General features: G+C 43.0%; 1 protein-coding gene and 1 long non-coding RNA gene across 8 annotated transcripts in view; one reads left to right on the forward strand and one right to left on the reverse strand.

Moving 5' to 3' along the window:
- The window catches only part of GPR19 (G protein-coupled receptor 19), a 36,125-nt gene extending 17,214 nt beyond the window's left edge, over nt 1-18,911 (forward strand). For 6 of the 7 annotated variants that reach the window (XM_082750300.1, XM_082750299.1, XM_082750294.1 and 3 more), the window contains one exon: nt 17,575-18,911. In XM_082750300.1, coding sequence (XP_082606426.1) covers nt 17,597-18,847 — 1,251 coding nt within the window. In that variant the 5' untranslated portion in view covers nt 17,575-17,596 and the 3' untranslated portion in view covers nt 18,848-18,911. Of the gene's footprint in view, nt 1-17,138; nt 17,271-17,574 lie in introns of all 7 variants that reach the window. The other variant, XM_082750297.1, reaches the window with a different exon arrangement.
- LOC309857573 lies at nt 14,483-22,831 on the reverse strand. Its single transcript, XR_014307783.1, has 5 exons — nt 22,529-22,831; nt 22,175-22,292; nt 21,768-21,840; nt 20,675-20,750; nt 14,483-15,367 (listed from the first exon to the last, which is right to left on the reverse strand). It is a non-coding gene; the product is annotated as an uncharacterized lncRNA (long non-coding RNA).
- Between the last annotated feature and the right edge of the window lie 3,523 nt (nt 22,832-26,354).

Consider the following 26,354-nt stretch of genomic DNA (forward strand, 5'->3'; position numbering starts at 1 on the left):
TGGTCTCTCCAAGAGGACAGTTTCAAAAGTAAAATAGGGGTACCATAATAAATATATTTTCCTGTTTATGGGGGCATATTCCCTCAGCTAAACTTTTGAAGCCATCATCTCTTGGAGCCTCTCATTTGGCATACTTTCCTAGGCACTGGATGTCTGCATGTGAAATCCTGGTAGAGATTCTGCGATATGGGTTATTAGCCCCAATTTCTGATCTGCTTAGAGACATTTAACCAACCTGCCTGAAGTCCCACACAACATAGAGCCAGGATCTGAATTCTGTGCTCTTTCTTCTCTGTGACAAGTAAAGTTCTTTCCTCTGCATTCTTTAAAAATATATATGTTTTTGGATATTAGGTTAATATAAATACAGTTGTAGAAAATTTGGGAAATGAAGAGAAATGGAGAGGTGTAATGAAAATAGGGGCACCTGGGTGGCTAGTCAGTTAAGTGTCAGGCGCCTGCTTTCAGCTCAGGTCATGATGTCATGGTTGTGGGATTGAGCTGCACGGGTTCTGTGCTCAGTGTGGAATCTGTTTCAGATTCTTTCTTCCTTCCTCTTCTGCCCTTCCCCATTCGAGTTCTGTCTCGCTCTTAAATGAAAATCCTAAACACACACACACACACACACACACAAGGACCCAATCGGTTGTGCGACTGCTTAGGCTCAGGTCATGATCCCAGGGTCCTGGGATCGAGCCCCATGTTAGGCTCCGTACTCAGTGGGGAGTTTGCTTCTCCCCTGCCTGCTGCTCCCCCTGCTTGTGCTCAGTCTCTCTCTGTCTGTCTTTGTGTCAAACAAACAAAATATTAAAAAAAAAACAAAAACAAAAACAAGAAGTGAAATAAAAATCAGTCATGATCTTGCCACCTAGAAACCACCACTGTTAAAATTTTTGTATATTTCTTTCTCAGTCTTTCTCAGTGCATTCAGTGATAAGGAAAGTAAACATTTGTTGAGCACTCCTTTTATTTCAGACATTGTTCTTAGCTTCTTTCTTGCATCATTTATTTTATTCTCACAACAAATCAATGAGGTGGGTATCATTATTATCCTAATTTCATTGGTAAAGACAATAAGGACAAAGATGTTAAGTAACTTGGTAGAGGTTACAAAGTATTAAGTGACCTGAAACCCAGGCAGGCTGCTTTACAGGAGGGTTTCTCAACATCAGCACTGTTAGTATTGGGGCCAGCTTACATCTGTGTTATGGGAGGCTATCTGACTTCACTCTAGAATGGTTAGCAGCGTCCCTGCCCTCTACCTACTGGATGTCAGTAACACCCTCCTTCCCCAGGTGTGACATCGAGAATGTCTTCAGACATTGCCAGATGTCCCCTGGGAGGCAGAACGACCTGTGAACCACAGCTCTAAGAGCCCATACTCCTAATCACTGCATTATATAACCTCTTCATATTTAAGATCTGCAATAATTGGGCTGCCTGGGTGGCTCAGTGGGTTAAACCTCTGCCTTCAGCTCAGGTCGTGATCTCAGGGTCCTGGAATCGAGTCCCACATCGGGCTCTCTGCTAGGCAGGGAGCCTGCTTCCTCCTCCCTCTCTCTCTCTCTCTCTCTCTCTGCTTGCCTCTCTGCCTACTTGTGGATCTCTCTCTGTCAAATAAATAAAATCTTTAAAAAAAATCGGCAAAATTATTTTCTTCCACATCTAAAGAAGGAAGCATGCCTTCAAGTTTGGGTGCAGCCTATGAAACCTTCTGGAATATCAGTGGCTTTATAGATCATAGGTAGGAGATTAGTTACTTCCAGAAAAATGCTCCTTAATAGACTTTTATAATAGGTTCATAGTATCCCATCATTGCCCAGTTTGAAAAATAACCATATTTCTGTCTCTTACGGTCTTTTTCCTCCATTCTCTGTGATAGGCACCCTTAGCCTTCAAGAATTCAGATTTCAGGGACACTAGGGTGGTTCAGTCTGACTCTTTATTTCGGCTCAAGTCATGATCTCAGGGTTCTGAGATTGCGCCCTGCTTCAGCCTCCATACACAGTGGGGAGTCTGCTTAAGATTCTCCCTCTCCTGTTGCCCCTCCCTTAGCTTGTGCTCTCTCTCAAGTTCTTTCTCTCAAATAAATAAATAAATCTTTAAAAAAAAAGAATTCAGACTTCACGTGTACACTGTACACTTACGGTATAGTGGACTGTGCTTATCAACCATGGTGTCAAAATATGTCCCAAACAAAGGATGTCTGTTGCAAATAATTGCTTGCTAATAAATCAAATACCAAGATTTGCTAGTGATTTTTTTTTAATTAATTAGGACAAAGTTAAGGATATTTACATAATAATGTTCTTTTCCACATGCTTTCTTAGGTTGAGGACCTGGTGTTAGAGGTACAGGTCAAGCTCCTAGAGTTGCACATAATTCCTGGGTATTTCTGTAGGAGTGTGTTGCATGTATGAACACATTTGTCACATCTGTCTCTGAGGAAGAAAGGCTAAAAATGCCTGGTGTTGATGATTTGGGTCAACCATGACTGATGCGCAGAGGGGATTAAAGTAAGAAGCACTGAGAGAAGAGAGCAATATCATTTTAACTGAACAGATGTCTAAAAATATACAGTACTAAAATATATATTAACCATGTGAAACATGCAAATACACATTCAACATTTTTTAAAAAAGATTCTTATTTATTTATTTGAGAGAGAAAAAAAGAGTGAGAGCCAGCATGAGAAGGGAGAAGGTCAGAGGGAGAAGCAGACTTGCGGCAGAGCCGGGAGCCTGATGTGGGACTTGATCCCGGAACCCTGGAATCATGACCTGAGCCTAAAGCAATGGCTTAACCAACTGAGCCACCCAGGCACCCCACATTCAACGTATTTTCAGTGACAACTGACTACATATGGTTGCATAATTTGTCCATGAAAAATGCACATGAAAGCAAATTGAAATCTAACTTCTGCTCTGTGAACTTAAAGGTTTGCTTTCTCAGGACACCCTGACTGACGATAGTGGTGTGGATCAAAATTTACCCCGTGTGTTGCTGTGAATTTGCTGTGAGACAGAATATACTTCTGAAAATCAGAGTTCTTAGTAACTCTCTGTGTAGAGTTTGTACTCCGTGCTTAACAACAACTTCACCTTTTCAAATTCCTGTAAATTGCATCTCTGTAGTTTTTTGCTTTGAGTGTGATGTGTCTGGCCTTTGCCTCCTTGCTTCTTTCTTATTTAAGTTGCGCAAATAGAGATGTTGATACTGAAATCTGAGCTTGAAAAATGAAACTAAATGCTTACCTCCAAAACAGCTGTTTTCCTCTACTTTAGACTCAGCGGGCACACAGCTACTATTTAAAAAAAAATGTCTGTGGTAATGAATTAAATTGAATTTGGGGAGGTGCATATGCCTTGGCCAAACTGTCTACTTCTGAATTCGAAAGACTCCATACTGGAAAGAGAGGTGTGGGAAATTGGTAGAGGGTAGCCAGGGGTTCTAGTAAGTGTCTCTCCCCTCTGAGAAGCTTGGTAGTAGATAGAAAGGCAGACAGACACAGCTGGCAAGTCCTCTTTGACCAGACCACTTCTTGCAGGGAATCTTCAGTCAGAGATTGTTGGCACTTCCAGAATAATTACCGGAGTTGTTGGGGAGGGCTGCTTAGCTGGCCTCTAGGGAAAATTCATCCCTCCTTTGGAGACCCAAAGGATATCAGATCTTGGTTATCAGAAGCTCACAGAAGCCCCAGCAGCCCTAACTAACTTCCCTCTCCTCCCACCGAAATGCACTCTTGGGGTGAGCTCTCTGCCAGGTGAAAGTAGTGAGTTATAAATTAAACAAATGTGTGTTGCTCATCACAATGTCTACCTATCAGTTTAGTTCATAACGCTAAAAGGACTTCAGAAATCATCTCGACCAACTCACATATGTTATAGCCATGGAGATTCTGAGAGGTTGATTTACTTAAGGTCCTTACCGTGATATAGAAGTAAGACCTGTGTCTCTTGTCTTGCTGTTCAGTACTTATATTCAGAATTAGAGCCCAGGTTTCTTAGCCCCCAGTCCCATGTTTAAGGTAAACCAGAAAGCACTATACTGTTTGAGCCTCTCAAGGTTTCTGATATTTGAGATGCTGGGGGGTAGTGGAAGGTAGTGGTAGGATGGCTGGTTTGAATTTTATTTTATTTTTTCTTTTTTTAAAGATTTATTTATTTGACAGAGAGAGATCACAAGTAGGCAGAGAGGCAGGCAGAGAGAGAGAGAGAGAGGGAAGCAGGCTCCCTGCTGAGCAGAGAGCCCGATGCGGGGCTCGATCCCAGGACCCTGAGATCATGACCTGAGCCGAAGGCAGAGGCTTAACCCACTGAGCCACCCAGGCGCCCCTGGTTTGAATTTTAATGTTCACACTGAATTATCAAAGAAATGGCTATATTGAATTAGTTTTTATTACTGCAGAACAAAGTAGCACAAATTTAATGGCTTAAAATGACAGTTATTTCTTATATTGCAGTTCTGCAGGTCAGAAGTCTGGGTGGGTTGGCTGGTTTCTCTGCTTTGAGTCTCATAGGCTGAAATCAAGGTGTTCGCAGGACTGTGTTCCTTCTTAGAGGATGATGACTCCTGTAGGCTCTTTGCAGTGGTTGGCAAAATCCAGTGCCTTGTGGTTGTAGGACTAAGGTCGCATTTTCTGGATGGCTGTTAGTTGAGGCCATCTGTAACAACTAGTGGCCTCTCCCTGGTTATCGCATCGGAGCTCCTGGATCTCAGAGCCAGCATGTCTGCTCCTTCTCATGCTTGAAATCATTCTCTGACTTCTTTTGCCTCCTCTCTCTGCTTCTAACCAGAGAGGATCCTCTTTTTTAAGGGCTCGTTAGTTTGTGGCCACCTGGATAGTCCAGGATAATCTTCCCATTTTAAGTTTCATAACCTTAATTCTATATGCAGAGTCCCTTTTGCTGTGTGGCATGGACATCTTTAGGAGGCCAGTCTGCCTACTACATACATTACTTCCTTTAAATAACAGCAGGGTTCTATCCTTTCAGGCTAATGGGAAAGTCAGTGACAAGCATTTCTGGGATTCTCTTCCTCTTCCTAGGTCCTGGGGCTTGCAAACCCAGCAAAATATATGGGTGATCCCTCTAACCTTGGATCCCCTCTGATCATGGCAGAGGTATAATTATGGTCTGAGGTGGCGTGTATGCTTGAAAGCTGGGAGATCGCGGCTTTGGTACCCGCCTTGGGGCAGTGGACTCTACTTTCTGCCAGGAAGTCTTTGGATCCAGCCCCTCTGCTGCACTCCTCCATTACCACTTGTCACTTACCTGGAGTGCAGTGGGGAAGTGAGGCAAGGGTCCCAGGCCTATTCTATTTGTATAGCATAACACCCACTCATAATAGAGTACAAGGCAGTGATTTTTGTTATATTTACAGAGTTGCACAACCATAATCGAATTTCAGAACCTTTTCATCATCCCCAAAAAGATCTCTTGTGACCATCCAGGCCTGCCTTTTGCATGACTCCAGGGGCCACAGCCACATCCTGGTTCCTACATCCTTGTTTCTTCCTCCTACACTCTGTAGAAATCCCCCTCAGAGAACTCAGCCTCCAGAAAATGAAAGCCAAGGACACGGTTGTCTTGGGCCCAGTGATACGACTCTCCTCCAAGACAAGGCAGCATTTAGGGTCTGGGTTCATTCTCAGAAGGGAATAGGAAAGAATCTCAACAAGAAGCACAGCACAGATCAATACCCCCAGTGACTTATCTTGCCTCTGTACGATGTGCGGGAGTCATCCAGTTGCAGTTATTATTGGACAGCCCTGACTCCGTGGAGCAGTGACCTGCAGGGGAGTGAGTCAGACCTCCTCCTTCCCTCCCTCCGCCCGCTTCCTTCCTCCTCTAAGCAGAAATGAAGGCATTCTTTGCTTCCTGCTTAAATGACCCAGTGATGATGCAGTGTGGAGTGGGATGGGAGAATAGAGGAACACATCTTGTACAAGAGTGCAAGGAAGTTTCCAGAGGCGCTTTGTCCCTCCAGGGCCCACTTGCCCCTTTTTTTCTCTTCCCCACCCCATCCCCCACCATGTGATAGGTTCTTTGGACTGCAGAGAAGTCTGAGTTGCCTCAAGGGAAGCAGCCTATAACAAGCCCTAAGGCCAGGCCTCAAGGAGTCTGAAACTTTGCTCAGGATCTGAAAACTGGCTGGGGATCCAAGGCAGCTTGGTGACTTGGTTTCCATGTCCTGTCATCTGTCTGCAGGAGGAATCTTAGAGAGTCTACCATAGATGGCCCTGTTCTTCTCTGTTTTGGCTCCTACTGCTTCCATTGCTTCCTTGACCATCCAGCCCCAAAGCAGGCCCTCCTGCCATGCTCTGCTCTTTAGCTCTTTTCTGCTCATTACAACTTACTGTCTTTATTTATACTTATTTATTACTCTTCTCCACATCCCTCCACAATAGTAATAATTAGACTGTGATCTTCATGAAGGGAGGGGCACAGTTTTATTGGCCTTTGTATACATGGTTCTTAGCACAGTACATTCTGGCACAGGGTAGGATCTTAAAATGTTTTTATGGAATGATGAATGAATTAATGAAAATGAGCAAATAATCTGAATAGACATTTTTCCAAACTTTGGTATTCATCTGCCAACTGGATAGCTCTACTTGGGTATCTAATAAGAATGCAACTCACCCAAAATAGAATTATTGATTTCCAGCTCCCCAAACTTCCCCCCATCTCAGAACCTCAAGCCCAGGGAGTCATCCCTGCCCCCAAACCCTGTCACACATCAGCAAATCTTGTTGGCTGTCCCCAAAATATTTTCAGTATTGATCTACTTTTCTCCACCTACATCACTACTAGGTCTAAGCCATCATTATCACTTACTTAGGTTATTGTAATAGCCTCTTAACTGATGCCCCCCACTTCTCTTAGCCACCTACACAGCAATTAAAGTTGTATTTTTAAAACATAAATCAGGTCATACTCCTATCACGCCTTTGCATAAAACCTGCAATGGATTTCACTGCAGTAGGAATACCTGTGCCCGACAATGCTGTGTGATCTGATTCCCTTCCCGCCTTTCTGATGATTATCAGGAACCATTTCCTTCCATATTCATCTGCTCCAGCGTAGAGCTTATTCCTGCCCCAGGGTCTTCGCACACATTGCTCTGCACAGAATGCTCTTCCAATTTTCACATGGCTGACTTCTCATCACTGGGGTTTCAGCTCTAGTATCACTTCTTCAGAGAACCTTTCTCTGGCCACTCCATCTGAAATAAGACCCTGCATCAGTCTGGATGATTTTAGAGGCAAATAACAGAAAACTCAGAGGGGCTTAAAACCATAACATATTGCTTATTTAATGAGTCTAGTGATGGATGCACCACAGTGTCAAGACACTGGGTAGTATCTTTGTGAGTCCCAGGACTTCCTTGATCTTCCCAGTGCCCTGACATCATCACATGGCAAGATTACATAGGTGAGAAGCAAGGGGCAGCCAGGCCCACAAGAGAGAACACTCTGCATGCCTCTTTCCTCTTACCAAGAAAGAGACATTTTTCCAAGAGCTTCCCAACACCCTCCTAGAGATTTCCTCTTGTCTTGCCAGAAGCAGAGGATGTTGACGTGACCATCCCTAGCTGCAAGGGATGGTGGAAAGTGGTTATGTTGCCTTTTCAGCCACTTGACAGAGGAAGGTAAGGAAGAAGTTGGGAATGGCCATTAGGTGACCAACCAGTCACCTATCATTCCATTTCCCATGGACCCCTGGTACCTCATCCTGCTTTATTTTCCTCCATAGCACCAACTATTTCTTTACTATGCACTTACTTGTTTGTTTTGCTGTTATTCACCCCCCCCCCCCGCTTCCCCAGAGATAAGCTCCATAAAAGCAGGAACCTTGTCTATCTCGTTAACTTCTGTACTTCCAGTAGTTAGCACAATCCTGTTCATACTATGTATGAAAAGAATATTGGGGGGCACCTGGGTGGCTCAGTGGGCTAAAGCCTCTGCCTTCAGCTCGGGTCATGATCTCAGGGTCCTGGGATCAAGCCCCACAGCGGGCTCTCTGCTCAGTGGGGACCCTGCTTCTTCCTCTCTCTCTGCCTGCCTCTCTGCCTACTTGTGATCTCTGTCAAATAAACAAATAAAATCTTAAAAAAAAAAAAAAAAAAGAATATTGGGTAAATGTGAAATAGAAGATGATTTTACATATACCATCGTAACAACATAGTCATTTCTTAGGGTGAAGTTTCTTAATGTTTATTTCTTTTTTCCCCACCTTATTTGACTTTACAGATTTTGTGGGAACAGTAGAGAGAGGGACAAGTTTAGTATTTTTAGGTCTGGAGCTGCATCCCTCCTATGCACGACTTTACTAAGTGGCAATACGGTAAGAAATACTGGCCACTGTCCTTTATACATACCCATGTTGGGGTGCCAGTATGACCTAACATTTTCTCCTGCAACACTGTTTGTAAAGAATTTGGAGAGGCCTGCAGCTGGCAGCCAGCAGAAACCTTGTGGAGTAAAGCTTGGACTCCCAAGCATTACATTTTACATAGGAATTACGTACATATTACATTTTAATTGGGACCTTGACCTTAAAAGAGTGATATTCTAATGGTAAGAGGAGTTGGGATAGAAGCCTTCTTGTTTCCAGAAATCACTCCTGTGATGCTGACTTTTTATTTCTGATACTTTAAAATTCACGTGAAGGACAAAGAAAGGTAAATGTGGTAGAAGAGTAAATGTAGTTCCTTAGACAACCAGTCTCCAAACACAAAGATGGTGTACCCAGTCTGATCTCAGGAAACTGAGCTTAATCGCAGTTGGGAAACAGATTGAAAGGCACAGAGCTAGAAATACTATGGAGGAATATTTGTATATATTTCATAATCTATAATAGGAAAGGGGAAAAGGGCATTCAAGAAAATTCTAGGCTTATTAGCCTGTGATACTAAGAGTCTCAAATGGTGGAGGGGAAGTTCTTTTCATTGGAAATACGAGGTTTTTGGCAAGTACTCAAAATTACCTAATGGAAGTAATTTAGCAGAGTAGATTTTAGATGCTTTTGAGAAATATTCAACTCATTGTATTACATGTTTTGGTTTAGGGTATAGAAAAAAGTTTTATGGGCTAATATGTCACTAAAAGAAATCATGTCCAACTTGGGGAAAGGTTGTGTTGATTTATTTGGACCTTAGTGATTTTCCCCTTAAAACCAACATTGTGAATGATGATTAAGTACTAGGCTCCTCCCCCAAAGCCACTGGCTCTTAATATAGTTAAATTATGTGACTCGTGTTAGTATTATCACTATAGTACGTGATGTTTGATGTGGTTACTAAAATTTGCTTGTCATAGGGCTTTTAAGACTTTTATGGGCTAACAATAGTAAGAGGGCTAAGTTTAAAATATTTTTAATAAGTTTTAATTTAAATTCCAGTTAGTTAACATAGAGTATAATGTTAGTTTCAGAGGTACAGTGCAGTGATTCAGCACTTCCATATATCACCCCGTGCTCCTCACAAGTGCATGCCCTAATCCCCACCACACATTTCATCCATCCCCTACTCCCCTCCCCTCTGGTAGCCATTAGTTTGTTCTCTATAGTTAAGGGTCTCTTTCTTGGTTTGTCTCTCTCTTTTTTTCCTGTGCTTATATGTTTCGTAAATTTTACATATATGTAAAATAATATGGTATTTGTCTTTCTCTGACTGACTTATTTTGCTTAACATAACACTCTCTAGCTCCATCCATGTCATTGTAAATGGCAATATTCCCTTCTTTTTTATGGCTGCTGTTCCATTACACTCACATGCACACACACACACCCATCTTTTTTATCCATTCATCAGTCGATCGACTTGGGCTGTTTCCATAATTTGGCCATTGTTGATAATGCTGCTGTAAATATTGGGATGCATGTTTCCCTTTGAATCAGTATTTTTTTTTTCAGTATTTTTTTATTCTTTGGGTAAATACCTAGAAGTGCAATTGCTGGATCATGAGGTAGTTCTATTTTTAACTTTCTGAGGACCCTCCATAAGAGTGCTAATTTTTTAAAAAAAGATTTTGCAAGCTAGAGAGTGCGTGTGTGCATGCGCGAGCACGAGCGGGGCCAGGGGTGGGAGGAGAGGGAGAAGCAGACTCCTTGCTGAGTAGGGACACCTATGTGGGACTGGATCCCAGGACCCTAAGAGCATGACCTGAACCAAAGTCAGACTTGTCTAACTAAGCCACCCAGGTGCCCCAAGAGTGCTAATTGTTTAAGCACGTGCTATGTGCTTATAAATTATCTAACACTGTGTTATCTAACACAATAAGTGTTATCCCTATACAGGGATATAATTATCTATAATTTATCTAACACTGTGTTAGGTAATTTATAGAACTGTACAGGGATAACACTTCTTGAGTATTTCCTTGTACCAGACAGACTGACTTGTGTTAACTCATTTAACTCCTGTGCATATATTATCTCATGTAAACTTCACAAAAATCAAGTGAGATAGGGACTAATCATCCTTGTTTGACAGATAAGAAAACTGTAGCTCAAGAGGGTTAGAAAATGTGTCCTGGGTGACACAAATAGTTAGTGTGTGACCCTAGTGTGTCACACTTCAGCTGTCTGACTTCAAAGCCTGTGTACATATCCACTTCACAATATCCCTGTGTTGTAAGATGAAGAATAGATGTTTTTTTAGCACAGGATTACGTTCTGGGTATAAGTTTGCTAGATTTAGCTAATAAAAATAGAAGACACCAGTTGAATATTGTGCGGTCCATATCTATGCCAAGAAAATGTCATTGATCTGGCATTTGCCTTGACCCGGGCATCCTGTATTTCATCTGGCAGCTGTACCTGGGCGGCCCATTGTGAGAATGTGTCTTATCCTCCCTGGTTTTCCTGTGCCACCACCAAAGTCATGAAGCACTTGGCTCAATGTGCACCCTAGAGCCGCAGCTCAGGGCCAGAGAGCAAGAGAGCCACTCGGGAAGCTTCTGATGCCTTCTGTGGCCTCCTTTGATGTTTGTAAATTCAGGGCTCTGGGAGATGTCGCCCTGTAAATCGTATCCTACTGGAAGTGGTAGGTTGGTAAATGTGGGATAGCTGGGTGCACAGGGGGCAAAAAACCCCATTTGTGGTATTTGTCCATTTCCATGGTGTGACTGTTCCAACCGTGGCTGATTTATGCCAACATGATGTCATTGGAGTTGGGAAGAAATGCATACAGCTGGTTCTGGGGAGCTCAGGCAAGCCAGTCACCCACCCCTGTTCTGGGCATTTCTTCTTTTCACATATACGCAGAGCCTCCATCGTCATGAAATGTTTAAGAGAAAATCTCTACAACTGTGGTATTCTCTAAGTTATAACAATTAAAATTTAAAGGAGGCAGTTTCTGACCTGGGCCAGTACCACTGATCAAACTTCTCCTACCTCCAGTTCACACTGGTTTAGAGTTCGGCTTTCATCCTGCGTTTAAAGGCTACAAGAGTTCATCTGTCATAATGAATTTCCTGTAGTCTCAGGGGCTATTCTGAAGAAAGGCTGTATTTCCAGACCAACATGTCTACTGCACTTTTGATGCCAAGCCTCTGTGCAGTATGTGGTGGGAGTGATTTTTTTCCCCAAATGTTCACTATGTCACATATTTCTGAGCTAGCATATTGAACAGATGTATCTGTGGGTAGGCAAAAGGCTGTGGCAGAATAATTTTACATTCCTCTGTTTGATTGAGGAGTCAAGAAAGACCTATCCCCATACAGCCGTTTGACCCTCTGAATTCAGATCCTGCCTTTTGTGGCCTCCTCATGCATGAAGCCCCAGGGGTGGTTAAGTGCATGGACTTTGGAGTGAGGCAGTCTGGGGTGACTCCTTTATAACTGCATGATCTTGGGGAGGAACTTAGTTTATTCCATCTGTGAAACAGAGCTAATAATATTACCTACCTTAAAGATACCTGACATAAGATAAGCATAAAATATCAACTCTCCATAGTATTAATGTTAAACTGCTGTCCTTGTAATTAATCTTATTGGTCATTAGTAAACAGCCTTATAGTAGGTGTTGGCTTTGGTCCAGCAGATGCTTACTATTCTACAGAAAATGCTGCAGGTTTTCTTTTTTCCAACCAAATCATATAAAAATTCAACATTATAAAAATTCTAGTTTGACATTAAATTTTTGAACAAATGTCAGAAATAAAAATGGTCTTCCTATGTTGTGAGAATGTCTGTGAATCTTTATAATTTCATGAGGGAAAACACATTCATTGTTAGGATTCTTGGACTCAAAAACAAGCCTAGGGACGCCTGGGTGGCTCAGTTGGTTAAGCAGCTACCTTCGGCTCAGGTCATGATCCCAGCATCCTGGGATCGAGTCCCGCATCGGGCTCCTTGCTCCGCAGGGAGCCTGCTTCTCTCTCTATCACTCTGCCTACCTGTGCTCACTCTCTCTCTCTCTCTGACAAATAAATAAATAAAATTAAAAAAAAAAAAAAGAATAAGCCTAAATACCAGTTGATATGCTTTGCCAAGAATCACCTCAGGCAGAACTGTGATGTACACGGAGTCTGTCAGCCGAGCCCCTCTGTACCTCCTTGTGGTCCTTTCATGTGCGTCTCATCATTCATACATTCATCCACCTCTCAGGGTGATTTTCAGAAAGCTAGGGTCATACTGCTGGGGTGCTTGCATGGCTGAGCTGATTAAGTATCTGACTCTTGATTTCAGCTCCGTTCACAATTTCAGGGTCATAGAATCAACTCTGCAGTGGGCATGGAGTCTGCTTAAGATTCACTCTCTCTCCTTCTGTCCCCCCATAAGGGAATGAGTGAATGAATGAATAAATGAATGAATGAATGAATAATAAAATAATGGGTCTTATACAAATAGAGGATGAATGCATGCCAGAGATTTGTCAACTTACTCCTGAAGGAATCGGTGACATCAATTGGCTGGTTCTGAGAGCATTCAAATAAATAGGTATTTATAGGGTTTTGTTATTGTCTTTTTTTTTATTATTATTATTAAAGAAGGTGGACATAAGATTGCTAGGAAGACACAGAGCCAGTTAATGTCCTACAGAGCAATAAGTTCATAAATTTGGGGGTTATTTTTTCTGCTGGACAGAAATCTGCACGTTAACACGTACCTTCACATGTCTGGGCTCTCATCATATAGTAAATAGCAAAGTCAAGCATGGATGCTTTCTCCCAGAGAATTAAATAATTCTTGGGGGAAGCCAATTTAACAATCTCTTAGCATGACATTAGGAAGATCTGCTATACTCTCTTTGCCTTATTTTCAAGTATTACATACTTAAAAAAAATTTTTTTGAAAGAGAAAGAGTTGGGGAAGGGGTTGGGGGAAGGGAGAGAGAGAATCTTGGGCAGGTTCCACGCCTGTGCAGAGCCTGCTGTGGGGTTCAATCTCATGATACTAAGATCACGACCTGAGCCAAAACCAAGAGTTGGACACTTAACCAATTGAGCCACCCAGGTGCCCCTGTATAGAGATATATTTTAATAAAGGCCTTCAGTCAGTGGGGTGTGTCATGTGGCAGTCACAGAACTGGATAGGAAAACATAGGTTGAGCAGGAAACAAGTCTTTCCTGTTGCTGTTAAAATTCCTGCATATGGACGACTCAGACATAAAAATCAGTTACGCAGCCCTTGTATTTCAGAAACACTGCTCTGAAGAGGGATTTATTTCCAAGTCAATGAAGCAGGGAAACCTTTCTGAAATTTTACTTTGGGACCCTAGAACTTACTTATAATATGGCATACTGTTTTTTTCTGGAGTGGGGATTGCAGAAACCTGTCTGAGGACCCCCTCAGCTACCTTCACTCTCCTTCAATGGGAATTCTTCTGCAGGTAACAGTTGTCCAAGGGGACTTCAGTTTCGCCTGCCCTGCTCTGCTCAGGATTCGTTTTCCCTGTCTCCATGGTCATCAGTGTTTCAGCTCCAGAGAAGACGCAGTCACTCTATCTCTGGTTTAATTCTCCTAGCAGAACCCTGTAGAGCAGGAGTCACACATGTCATGGATTTTTTTCAGTAAATACTTAATAAAAAATTATTAATGTAAAGAAAAAGAATAACATTCTTCCTCTGGGAGCCCCCAGCTTGGTGGGGGAATGACAGAAACATGGGAATGGTTCTAAAGCAGGAATTCCTTATCTTGGCTGCACGTGACGGTCGCCTGGGGAACCCTGAAATTTCTTGCTGCCCAGGCTGCTCTCTGGACCAGTTCAGTTCACTCTCTGGGGGTAGGACTAGAGCAGGGGTATTTTTTTAAAGCTTTCTCGGGGCATCTGGGTGGCTCAATGGGTTAAGCCTCTGTCTTCATTTAGCTCAGGTCATGATCCCAGGGTCCTGGGATCGAGCCCTGCATTGGACTCTCTGCTCAGCAGGGAGCCTGCTTCCCTCTCTCTCTCTCTGCCTGCCTCTCTGCCTACTTGTGATCTCTGTCAAATAAATAAATAAAATCTTAAAGAAAAAAAAAAGATAAAGGGTCAACTGCATTGCTGAGCTAGAGAACCATTGTTGTAAAGCAAAACACACTTGGAAAATACTGAAGTGCTGTGTGAACAAGGATACCACAACTGTTCTGGATATGTTAATATTCTCATCCACTGTCTGATCACATCGCAGCCCATGAATACAGAAAATATAACCTCTCATTGTAACCTTGGGGGAAAGTTAGGCCAGTCTGATTATCAGGCATTTAAAAACGATAAACTCTGGAAGGTATGATTGGCAGAAAAATGAGGTCTCTAAAGGGAAAAGGGCCCCAAAAAGATCAACCCAGAAAGATGACCCCCTCCAACACCCAGACCATTCCATGTTCGTTCTCTCTCCCGTGGAATGTTTTTTCATTCCCTTATCTTCCTGAAGAAGACCTGGTCTCCTTGTCCCCAACTCGGACCTCACCTCCTTTGTGAAATCTTTCCTTCTCCTATCCCGTGCAAAATCGGGTCCTTGTTTTCCTCTGCCACTTAGCTCCTTGTCTGGTTGTGTCAGTCTTAATTATTTTAGGATGTAGTTATAATATGATCACACAGCTTGTGTATACATTTGCCTTCTTCTTGGCCTTACTTCCCTTTGTCTCCCTAGTACCTAGCATAGTGTCTTGATTTCTGGAATGAATAAACAGAGCTGCAGTGATTCTGCGTAGAGTCAGAACAGCTGTGCCATCATCAGGGGGAGACGTGGAGTCAGGAGCTCCTCAAGGCTCCCTCGTCCAGTTTCTGAGGAGCGGGACCCTCTGCTCCCAGTGGTGGGGCTAGAAGAGTGGGCAGACACACTCACTGGTGACATGCAGCTGGAGGAAGTGATGGCAGATGGGAGGCCTCACGGTGCCCAAGTTGTGGTGGTAAACTGGAGTTTCATCTTCAAGGTTTTGCTATGGGAGGAAGAGAGAAACAAGTCAGTTCACAGGTTTCAAAATAATGGGTATTGAATACAGAAGAGTGCCTGTGGCACCAACTCCTGTTTTATTTAGGCCGCAGATATCCAAAATACTTACAACAGCCCTTTTTGCCTGGGAGACTTGTTTGTCTCCTTTAAACTTTAAATCTTTATTTTATTTTAAGATTTAATTTGTAAGTAATCTCTACACCCAATGTGGGGCTTGAACTCATAACCCTGAGATCAGGTTGCATTGAGCCAGCCATGTACCCCTAAATTTTAAATCTTTAAAAAAATTGGGGGACATTTTGTAGGCTTTACACAAATGAAGGTGAGGAGATTACTTCAATTTTATAAGTACAAGGGTCATGCATTCCAGATTTTCTAGGACAGTGCTAATTTTAGATCTCATGTTCTGTGTTCAGACTGCATATCCTGATTTTTTTAATAAGGGAAGTATGGTTGCTATTCTTACAACTGACTCTCAACCAGCCAGCCATGCTTAAAGGACTTCTAATAGTCAAATGTCTAATTATCTTACATTTCTTTTGAGAAATCAAGTGGGGCTGCCTCATGGACAATACAAACAAACAAAACCCTGAAGATAATATGGGACTGCCCTGAGCTCCAGATTTTTGTTGAATGTGGTTTCTTGGTGAGGACAGTATATATTAACACTCCTCTCCCTGCTACAAATAAGTGCAAAAGTCCTTCGAGGAAAAGCAGGCCAGTAAGAACTGTTCATTCATTAAAAACTGTCCTCAGAAGGAGGGCCATTGGTGCAATGGATAATGCGTCTGACTACGGATCCGAAGAACTGTCCTCAGGGTACCTGGCTGGCTCAGTGGGTGGAGCATGCAACTCTTGATCTTGGGGTTGTGAGTTTGAGCCCCACATTGGGTGTAGAGATTACTTTAAAAAAAAAAATGAAATCTTAAAAAAAACCCCAAAAACGTGTGCCTTAATCCCACCTCTAAAACTTCAGAAATGTTTCTTTGTGAGGCTAGTCACGGGAACCCACTGCGGGGGACCCTGGGCCCTGATGCTGGATGCTGTCCTCTTATCTACAGCCCCCATGGAATTGCTCTGGTTATTTTGGATTTAGGGGCTGTGCTTTCTCTTTTCTGCTTAAGAGATTCAGACCACGTTAGACCTTAATAATCCAACTGTGACCCAAGTCACCCCAATTTTAACTGAAAAGCTCACAAGTATATAATCATTTTACCTATGTAAAAGGATAATTTTTTCCCTCACCAAGTAGCTCCCCCCAAAATTAAAATAAAGGCTAGGCTTTATAATATTCTTCTATATCTAAGGATCATAAGCTTTTGAAAAGCTAACAGTTAATAGTTGGTTGCTTTTAGTCATCTAGAGACCATAAGCTTCCCAGTAACCTGGTTACATTCTTTAGAGGACACCTTGTATGTTCTCCTGTCAATATGTCCTCTTATGAAACAGTAACAAGCAGACAGGCCTCAAGGTATGTCATGGATAAGTGGCAAGGCTATTAGAACATGAAGCACATCCTCTTTGGGAAAAAAGTGAGCCATTTTCAGAGGTCATTAAATTAGGCGCTATTCTGGCTCCTGTAAGGGTTACATACGGTGGCTCTGTGTACTTGCCTTGTGCTTCTGTACTGGAAGCTCTGCAGAAGGAAGAATGGGGCCCCTTCCAGGAGCCAGCCAGTCTGTATGCACAGATTGCCGGAAGCCATTTCCAGAGCTGACATCTGTGTGTTTCCATCTCCTCATGTTTTCTGCTCACAGCCACATTGCTTCAGTGTCACAACCTTTAAAAACTTCTCATCTACTGACCCCCCATTCCAGCAGCTCTTCCTTTGGGGGGTGGTGCCCTCGCCATGAGCCAGATCCAAGCACCTTCACCCTTCGTGGTCCCTGGTGAGTGAGGGCGACATGGGTATGTTCAGGGGTGGGGCTTGGCACGAGTTCTACCCCATTTGACGAAGGGTCAAAAGAGGGGGAGTCCAGAGAGAGCCTGAGCTGGGATCCGCTAAAACAGCTCCTGAAACGAAAGAGAGACGGAGCCCAAGCTGTTTCTGGATAGTAGTCCCGTTTTCCTGCCAAGGCACAAGTCCTCCTCCCTGGCGAATGACAACCCAGTGTCAGTAAGATCGGTAGGCTTGGGGGTTGCTCTGCATGACACCATTTTAACAAGAGGCCTCCTTCTTCTTTTCTTACCCAGAACTGAGAGGAAGCAAGTGAGTATGGTTTTTGCTCCCAGAATGGAGAACAGCAGCAAGCCACCCTTGGTTATTCCCACACTGCTGGTGCCCCTGCAAAACCACAGCTGCACAGAGGTCGCCTCCTCCGTGCCACGCCGTGACCTGACAGAATTCCATGAGGTGCGTGGCTGGATGAGCAACAGAACAGACGTGGAGCCGGGGCTGAAACCTGGCGAGGTGGCCACGGCCAGCATTTTCTTTGGGGCCCTGTGGTTGTTTTCTGTCTTCGGCAATTCCCTGGTTTGTCTGGTCATCCACCGGAGCAGGAGGACTCAGTCCACCACCAACTACTTTGTGGTCTCCATGGCATGCGCGGACCTCCTCGTCAGCATGGCCAGCACGCCTTTCGTCTTGCTGCAGTTTGCCACCGGCAGGTGGACGCTCGGCAGCGTCATGTGCAAGGTCGTGCGGTATTTCCAGTACCTCACCCCAGGCGTCCAGATCTATGTTCTCCTCTCCATCTGCATAGACCGGTTCTACACCATTGTCTACCCCCTGAGCTTCAAGGTGTCCAGAGAGAAGGCCAAGAAAATGATCGTGGCCTCGTGGGTCTTCGATGCTGCCTTTGTGACCCCCGTGTTCTTTTTCTTTGGCTCAAGCTGGGACAATCACTGCAACTATTTCTTCCCTTCCTCCTGGGAAGGAACTGCCTATAGCGTCATCCATTTCTTGGTGAGCTTTGTGATCCCGTCTGTCCTCATCATCTTGTTTTACCAGAAGGTTGTGAAGTACATTTGGAGAATAGGCACTGATGGCCGAACAGTGAGGAGGACCATGAACATTGTCCCAAGGACCAAAGTGAAAACGATCAAGATGTTCCTCATTTTAAATCTGTTGTTTTTGCTCTCCTGGTTGCCTTTCCATGTGGCTCAGCTGTGGCACCCCCACGAACGAGACTTGAAGAAAAGTTCCCTTGTTTTCACAGCTATCACGTGGATATCCTTTAGTTCTTCAGCCTCTAAACCTACGCTGTATTCCATCTATAATGCCAACTTTAGGAGAGGAATGAAAGAGACTTTTTGCATGTCTTCGATGAAATGTTACCGAAGCAATGCCTATACTATCACAACCAGTTCAAGGATGGCCAAAAAAAACTACGTTGGCATTTCAGAAATTCCTCCCACGGCCAAAACTATAACCAAAGACTCGATATATGATTCATTTGACAGAGAAGCCAAGGAAAAAAAGCTCGCTTGGCCCATTAATTCAAATCCGCCAAATACTTTTGTGTAATTTCGCAGAATTCTTTCAATTATTGTTATGTGCCAGAGATTAAAAAGCTTTAACTCTAAAAAAAGGAGCTTTTTATATGTTTTTTTTTTCCCCCAATCAGCTTTCTGAGGGAAATGTTTTATTTTGTAAACTGTGGTTTTATTTGGCTGCTTTTTGTTTTAGAGGAAGCTTTCACCTTGAGCTATGGTCAGTAGTCCCTTTACTGTATTAGTTACATTCATTAAAAAAAAAAGGTAATGCTTTCCTACTTTTTACTTACCCTTATTAGGTCCCAAAAGCATAAACCATACACACAGTCTTTGATTCATGACTCAACTTAGTTTTATTCTGTCTGCTTTTTCTCCTCCCTTCTGAAATTTTTTAACTGTGGGCTTCTGGTTCCGAATGCAATTTTCTGTGTCTCACATTTCAGAGACTTGCATTACTCTAAGTAACACTGAGGTAGTGTTAATATTGTATATGTTTTTACATTACCTTCTTCCGAGAAACCACTGTCCAGATCTCCTATAGAATGTACTCCATAGGATGAAATGGGTTGGAACTTGCTGGGAAGTTTGTGATTGAATTTCAGTCAGGATTCTTAGGGAAAGAAAATTGATAATCAAGTTGCCTAATTTCTCTCTTTCTCTCTCTCTCTTTTTTCCATTCCCCCTTAACCTAAGCAACTAATGATGCCCTGAAAATTCTGAAGTCATAATGTATTTTTCTCACATCTGTATCCCATCTAGGCTGTGTCTGGGATGTTTACTTCTCTTCTTTGAGTTAAACTCAAGCCAATGAGTAGGTGTCCTTGCTAGACAAGCCAGAAAATGCCAACAGGAGAAACAACAGGTGGTACTTCTCTGGGCTCTGCAGTTCAGGCAGAGGTCTTTGAGTGCCCAGCTCTACCCTACACTAAAGACAGCAAGAACAAGGAGCACTTTCTTCACTGTCCTAGAGACTCAGACATGAGGCCATTTCCCCAGCCATCACCTCTTTCCCCACATCTCTCTCCAGGTTACATCATCACACCCTTGCCAAGCCCAGACTTTTCTTTGCCTGTGGTTATCTCGAGGTTTTCTTCTCTGCTTGTCGGGTTTTGGTTATTTCAAATGTAGGGCTAGCACATTATTAAAACGTTCTTATTTAAACAATAGGAGGCTTATAGACAAGACTCGTATGCATTTTCACATCCCAGTTAAGAGCTGCAAATAATTCCAGTTGTTCGGTGATTTTACCAACACTATCTCATTTTATCCTCTCAGAAGAATTCTGTGACACACTTGGCATCTCTGCTTCACAGATGAGGAACCTGGGATGCCATGTTGTGTGAGTTGCCCGCATTAGAGTGTGACAGGGCTGGTTGTCACACACACACACTCGGGTCCTCTAACTGCCAGTATGTCACTCTTCCCATGACATTACAGAAGTCTCTCTAAGGAGCATGTGAATGACCAACCCCAGCCAGGCCTCACCAGGCCTCCTGGGTGCCACCTTGGTGAAAATCTAAAGAAGGTCTAAGAAAATCTGGCCAGTTTAAAAGGAGAGTCTAGGCAAAATTTGACAATTTGACAATTTGTCCTCACCTTTTCTTTGGCCATGGATAAGTTGATAGGTTCTTGGACTTGTGGTGTTGAGCGTCAGAGATCCAATCACAGAGAAATGAGACAAGACTGGATTTGGTATTCAGGGCCAGGACCAACCTCCATGAAAGAGCTCATGTACAAAACGTCTGCAGAGCCGATGTTTTTAAGTAGAGGTGCTTCCTTCAGTCAACAGATTCAAGAGATAAAAAGAACATCTCAAATTTTTCTTCCTTCTCTTTTTCCTCCTCATCTTCTCACTTACCACATCAGCAGATGGCACTCTAAAATGACTGAGCTAGACAGTTATTTCATTGGCTCTTGGATTCTGAGGTTCAGACCTGTTAAAAAAGAAGACCCTTGTATTTTTGTCCATTTGGGGGTGCATACTTTTATTTTGGTCCCTTTAGATGGCATATTTTTTGAAGTTAGATTGTAAAAAGTTAAATATAATTCATCTCAATTTTATTTTGATATATATTTTTAGGTCTCAAGTTAAACTAAAAGATGAGTACTACGGTCCATTCTGTCTTGAATGTTCTGTGAGTTTAACCCCAGTAGGTGGAAATTCAGTGACACAGTCTCATAAGACCTCTTATTATAGAAAGTAGGTTTTTTTTAATAGAATCCCCCAAATAATGACAAAAGTGTCAACCAAATCATATTCAGCTGTACTCTTTTAGCATGTTGGTAATTTGCTGTATTTTGGTTCAGGCTGGCTTAATATTCAGGATTCCTGTTGTCTCACTTGATCCTGAAATCAGAGGAACCTGAATATCGTGTACAGATTGATGAAGATCTGCAGAAGTCCCAGCAGGACAGCACAACATTCACAATAACTCATACCTGCCTGGCAAGAAAGAGTTAAAGCCACAAGGAGGCAGGTTGTTGGAGAGAATGATAAAGGACCCAGTCTCCCAGCTCGATGAATCTGGAATCGTGGGGCCTCCAAACAGCGGTAGAAAGGTAGTGGGGGGCGGGTGCAGAGTAGAGCCAGTCCTCCTATCTGGCTCCCAGAGACTGTCAGAGGAGGGGACAGGGGTGAATCCTTTGAGGTGGAATGACTCTGAGCCGGACTCCGAGTCCAGCCAGCCTGCTGCTCTGAGTCTGTGAGCACATCCCGCTCAGAAAGGCTTTCCCATTGACCTTATATCACAGGATTTTACCCAAGACTCCTGGAGCGGCTTCCCTGGGCCAGAATTCCTTGCTTAGGAAGGACAGGCTTACCCAGGGGGACTCCCATCAAACATGTGCAAGCAGAGTCATTTGCCAGAGAAGTTTGTGGTTTTGGCTTCTGGTGGTGGGCACGATCCTTCCCGCCACCCCCGCCACCCTTGCTGCCACCTGCTCAAACTCACCGTGAAGCCACAGCACCAAGGTCTGTGGGAGCTCCTTGACCAGGATCAGCCACAAGGATAAGCTCTGGAACAACTGCATGTAAAAGCAGCAAAGAATTAGGGATTTGGGGATAGAAAGGACATTGAGAGACCTTGTCTATGCCCTTCCTTGTTTAGGGGAAGAAATTACAACCAAGAGAGGTCAGAGTAAGGATGAACTAAAATGCTGTCTACCAACCCATCCAACATTCTTTAAACTTCACCCTCCTGCTTGCTGTGGCATCATTCATTTATGGAAGGAAAAAACCCCTCACTGTATGAGAAGAGGATGGAGAGAATACACCATTCCCTGAGGTTCAGCTAACCGGCTAATTTGTCTGGAACAGAGACAACCTGAGTGGTCTAATTAGAGAACAGGGGACACAAACCCACTCCGTCGAACCGTTTTGCAGAGTGACCACTTGATGGCACTGTGGCTCGTCGGCAGAACCCACCACCTCTTCACGATGCCTGTCATCCAGGCTGGTTTGGAGCTGTCTTGATCTCCTAGCAACAAGACGGGGACAATTGCCAAGCACCAGGAGCAGCTGTAGATTAACTAATCAATCAGTGTGTTCCAAAGACGGAGCATCTAAACATTGGAGGTAGTCCCAAAATAATTAATACTCTTTATGGACATGCAATCACCAGTCAAAATAGTATTTGAAACCCTTTTTACAAATGGTGTCATTTTAGAAAATCAGGCCCCACCCCAAAGTGGTGATTGTGCTGCCCACACTTACCCAGGACTTTCTCTCATTTCTGCTTCTTGTACCATTCTGCTCCAAGAATTCATGGCCCTTTTCATACAGTGCAATCCAGACTTGCCCTAAAAGTAAAGGTTCCTATTCTCCTGGTACGGAGGCAGTTAAATTGACGTTGGGTTAAATTTATTTGAGGCCTCTCTCATTTCCCTCGGACCGTCTCTAATTTCTTGGTTTCCTACAATCTGGACCATTCTGAACTTTTTTGTTTAGCTGAACACTTGTGTTCAAAAGTTCTATATTCTTTTGTAGAAGAAGTCTCTTTCAAAGATTGCTTTTAAAAACTGCCCATCAGGGGCACCTGGGTGGCTCAGTGAGTTAAACCACTGCCTTCGGCTCAGGTCATGATCTCGGGGTCCTGGGATCGAGCCCCACGTCGGGCTCTCTGCTCAGTGGGGAGCCTGCTTCCCTCTCTCTCTCTCTCTCTCTCTGCCTACTTGTGATCTCTACCTGTCAAATTTAAAAAAAAAAATCTTAAAAAAATAAAAACTGCCCATCAATCCTGAGTTAGGGGCTCTATGACTAGGAATCACCTATAATTTGAAGAATGTATGATTTTAGTTCTGCAGGAAAAGACTGCCAACAGTCTCTGGCTTCAGGATCGGGAGAACATCATCTGGTTTTCAGCAGGCAATCTATAGAGTAGCTCCGGCTATTTGCCCACAGCAGCTAGATAGAGATTAAAACTCCTCTAAGGGAATTTTGAATGCATCCCCTCTAGGCTGCTTCCCTGTTGTGTCTTCCAAAGCGGGTCTCTTAAAGAATAAAGACTGGATTCTACTAGTGGGACTCTGAGGTTGCTAAGATGAGGACATGCCAAAGAGCGGGGCAGCGGAGTAGGTGTGAGGAGCTGTATGGGAGAGAGACGGGCTGTACCACAGCTGAGAAGAATAGTTGTATATTCTGTACATCTGTCTAGATTCATTTACACTGCTGGGCTCTCTGATTCTCCGGGCAGATGCATTCTCCTTGAGTGACTCTTTAAACACGAGTGAAAATTATGGGGCGCCTGGGTGACTCAGTCAGTTAAGCACCCAACTCTTGATTTTGGCTCAGGTCGTGATCTCAGGGTCCTGGGATTGAGTCCCGTGTGGGTTCCACACTCAGCGGGGAGTCTGCTGGAGATTCTCTGTCCCTCTGTCTCTACCCCCTCCCCACTCCTGTTCTCTTTCTAAAATAAAGAGATAAAAGTCTTTAAAAAATAAACATTAGTGAAAATTAGGCACAACCTTCCAGTGTATATCCAGACAGCAAAGTTTTCCTTAGTCACAAATAGTATGATGGTCACTTTCAAAGTTTCCGAAGTCAACTTCTGTGTTGAAGTTCAGGTTCTGCTTAACCCTGTTTAACCCAGCAAATTATTCTCAAACCACAGCTTCCCCATATTTAAGATGGGGAACATGGCAGTGCCCACCTGTATGAGGGATCACTGGAACCCTAATAATGGGATGATGATAATATTTGGAGGAGGAGGTGGCTTAGGCCATTGAAGGGACTGACAAGCCTGAAATGTATAGGGCAGGCAGGCTGGAAACTCGGGTATTGGTGTTGTCGTTTATGAAATCTATAGGATGGGCCAGCAGCCAGGCTTTGAAGCTGTAGTCTTAAAGCAGAATTTCTTCTCTAGGAAGGTTCATTTTTTTGTTCTTAACACCTTTAACTGATTGGATGAGGCCCACCGATACTATCAAGGATACTCTTTATTTAAAATCAGTTGATCGTAGATGTTAATCACATCCACAAAGTACCTTCACAACAACATCTACATTAGTGTTTGAGAAATAACTAGTACAAAGTACCTTCACAACAACATCTACATTAGTGTTTGAGAAATAACTAGGTACTACAACTAGCTAAGTTGACATGTAAGACTAACATGTCTAACATGTCTAATCCTAACATCTAGAATTGTTTGTAGTACTAAAATGAGCCCAAATTCATGTAAATCATTCAGTGGGTTTCTGAATACATGAGAAACCCTTAACAAAGGTTTTCTATGGTTATTTTACTTTAGCTATTGCTAACCCGATGGATTTTTCCATCTTTCAAGTTACTTGGCAGTTATTGCCATGTGTTAACAGTAGAAACAGGTTTTTAATCCTACTCTCAAATTGTGGCATTGTTTTCCTCCTTTAGCTTTTTTTGTTTTGTTTTGTTTTGTTTTGTTTTTTAATTCTGCTAAGATCTTACAGACTCAAGGGAGAAGGAACAATTGGAAGCAGAGACTTTGAATGGAAGGGACATAGGTGGTAGAGCTACTTCTCTACTCACCCCGAAGGGAAATATTCGCCCTTCAAATATTTCTTAGGAAGGAATGGTCTAAAAACAGGAGACACGAAATACTTCAGAACGTAGACTTTTATCATCACTCTTCTGTTGGGGTTTCCACTTACCTGGAAAAGAAAACTGATGGTGGAAAACTCAGTTTGTTAATTTAAGCATTCATTCTAGCAGAATATGAAAAATCAATGAAATGGGACCTAAGTCATGTGGGCCATGATTAGTCAGAAGCAACTGTGTAGCTAAGCCATGTAACAACTGTCTGTTTTCAGTTAAACCATAAGTGAACTATTACTATGACTACACATGAATCTCAGTGAAATCAAGTGAAACAGAAGTGAAGGTATTAAAAAACAAAACAAAACAAAACAGCTACTTGGTAATTGGAGTTGAAGGCGAAAGAAACATATGAAAAGCCAAAGACTCACACTTGGGAACACAAATAATATAAGGTACATTTAAATTTATTTTGAAGAAAAATTTAACAGAATGGTTTGTGGCTTTTTAATTTTTTTTTTTTTTTTCAAAGAAAAGACAAACGAGTTTACTGTTTGGGATGTTTATGAGAGGATAAGCCAAGGGCAAAACCCAACCTACTGAGAATGGTAGAGCAGAAGGAAGGAAGAATTCTGTCTTCAATGACTTTAAATGTCTTTAATGACATTGTCAAGCCCCTATAGCTTTCTCTCTCATGATTCTTTACACCAATTTTACTTGGGTATTTACTCTCACCTGAAAGGCTCCTAACATATTGCCTATTCTTATTCTATACAGATTACCCAGTGGTGTGAAGGTGGGTCATATGTGTTGTAAGAGCCAATTTTTAAATTTTCAAAAATGTTGGTTGCCTAAATTGACCATGGTGGGAATTTTTCTACCCCAGAAATTGTTAAACACTGCAAACAGAACTCCCCCAACTAGGAGTTGGTCGTTAAACATCTACCAGCACCATCTACCATCTACCTACCATCTGCCTACATCTACCATCTGCCTACTTCTTTTTGCTTAACAAAAATGTTCCTAAACAGCCACCTGACTCAAAATGCCATGGGTACCTAGTACACTTGTAGAGATACTTGATTTTCACTATATCTGGAACAAACTGATAAGCACACTTTAGCCTGATGTTGTTCTGTCACCCCCAGGTACAGAATGATGTGGTTAATGATCTATAAGACATTTTTTATAACATATAACGTATTATTTGCCCCAGGGGTACAGGTCTGGATCATCAGGCTTACACATTTCACAGCACTCTCCATAGCACATACCCTCCTCAGTGTCCACAACCCAGTCACCCCATCCCTCCCACCCATCCCCCAGCAACTCTCAGTCTGTTTTGTGAGATTAAGAGTCTCTTACGGTTTTTCTCCCTCCCGATCCTATCTTGTTTCATTTTTCCCCTTCCTTTCCCCTACAACTCCCTGCCCTGCCTCTCAAATTCCTCATATCAGGGAGATCGTATGATAATTGTCTTTCTCTGGTTGGCTTATTTTGCTTAGCATTACCCTCTAGTTTCATCCAC

This window comes from Mustela nivalis (assembly GCF_964662115.1).
Source record: "Mustela nivalis genome assembly, contig: HAP1_SCAFFOLD_919, whole genome shotgun sequence".
Taxonomy (NCBI): Eukaryota; Metazoa; Chordata; class Mammalia; order Carnivora; family Mustelidae; genus Mustela; species Mustela nivalis.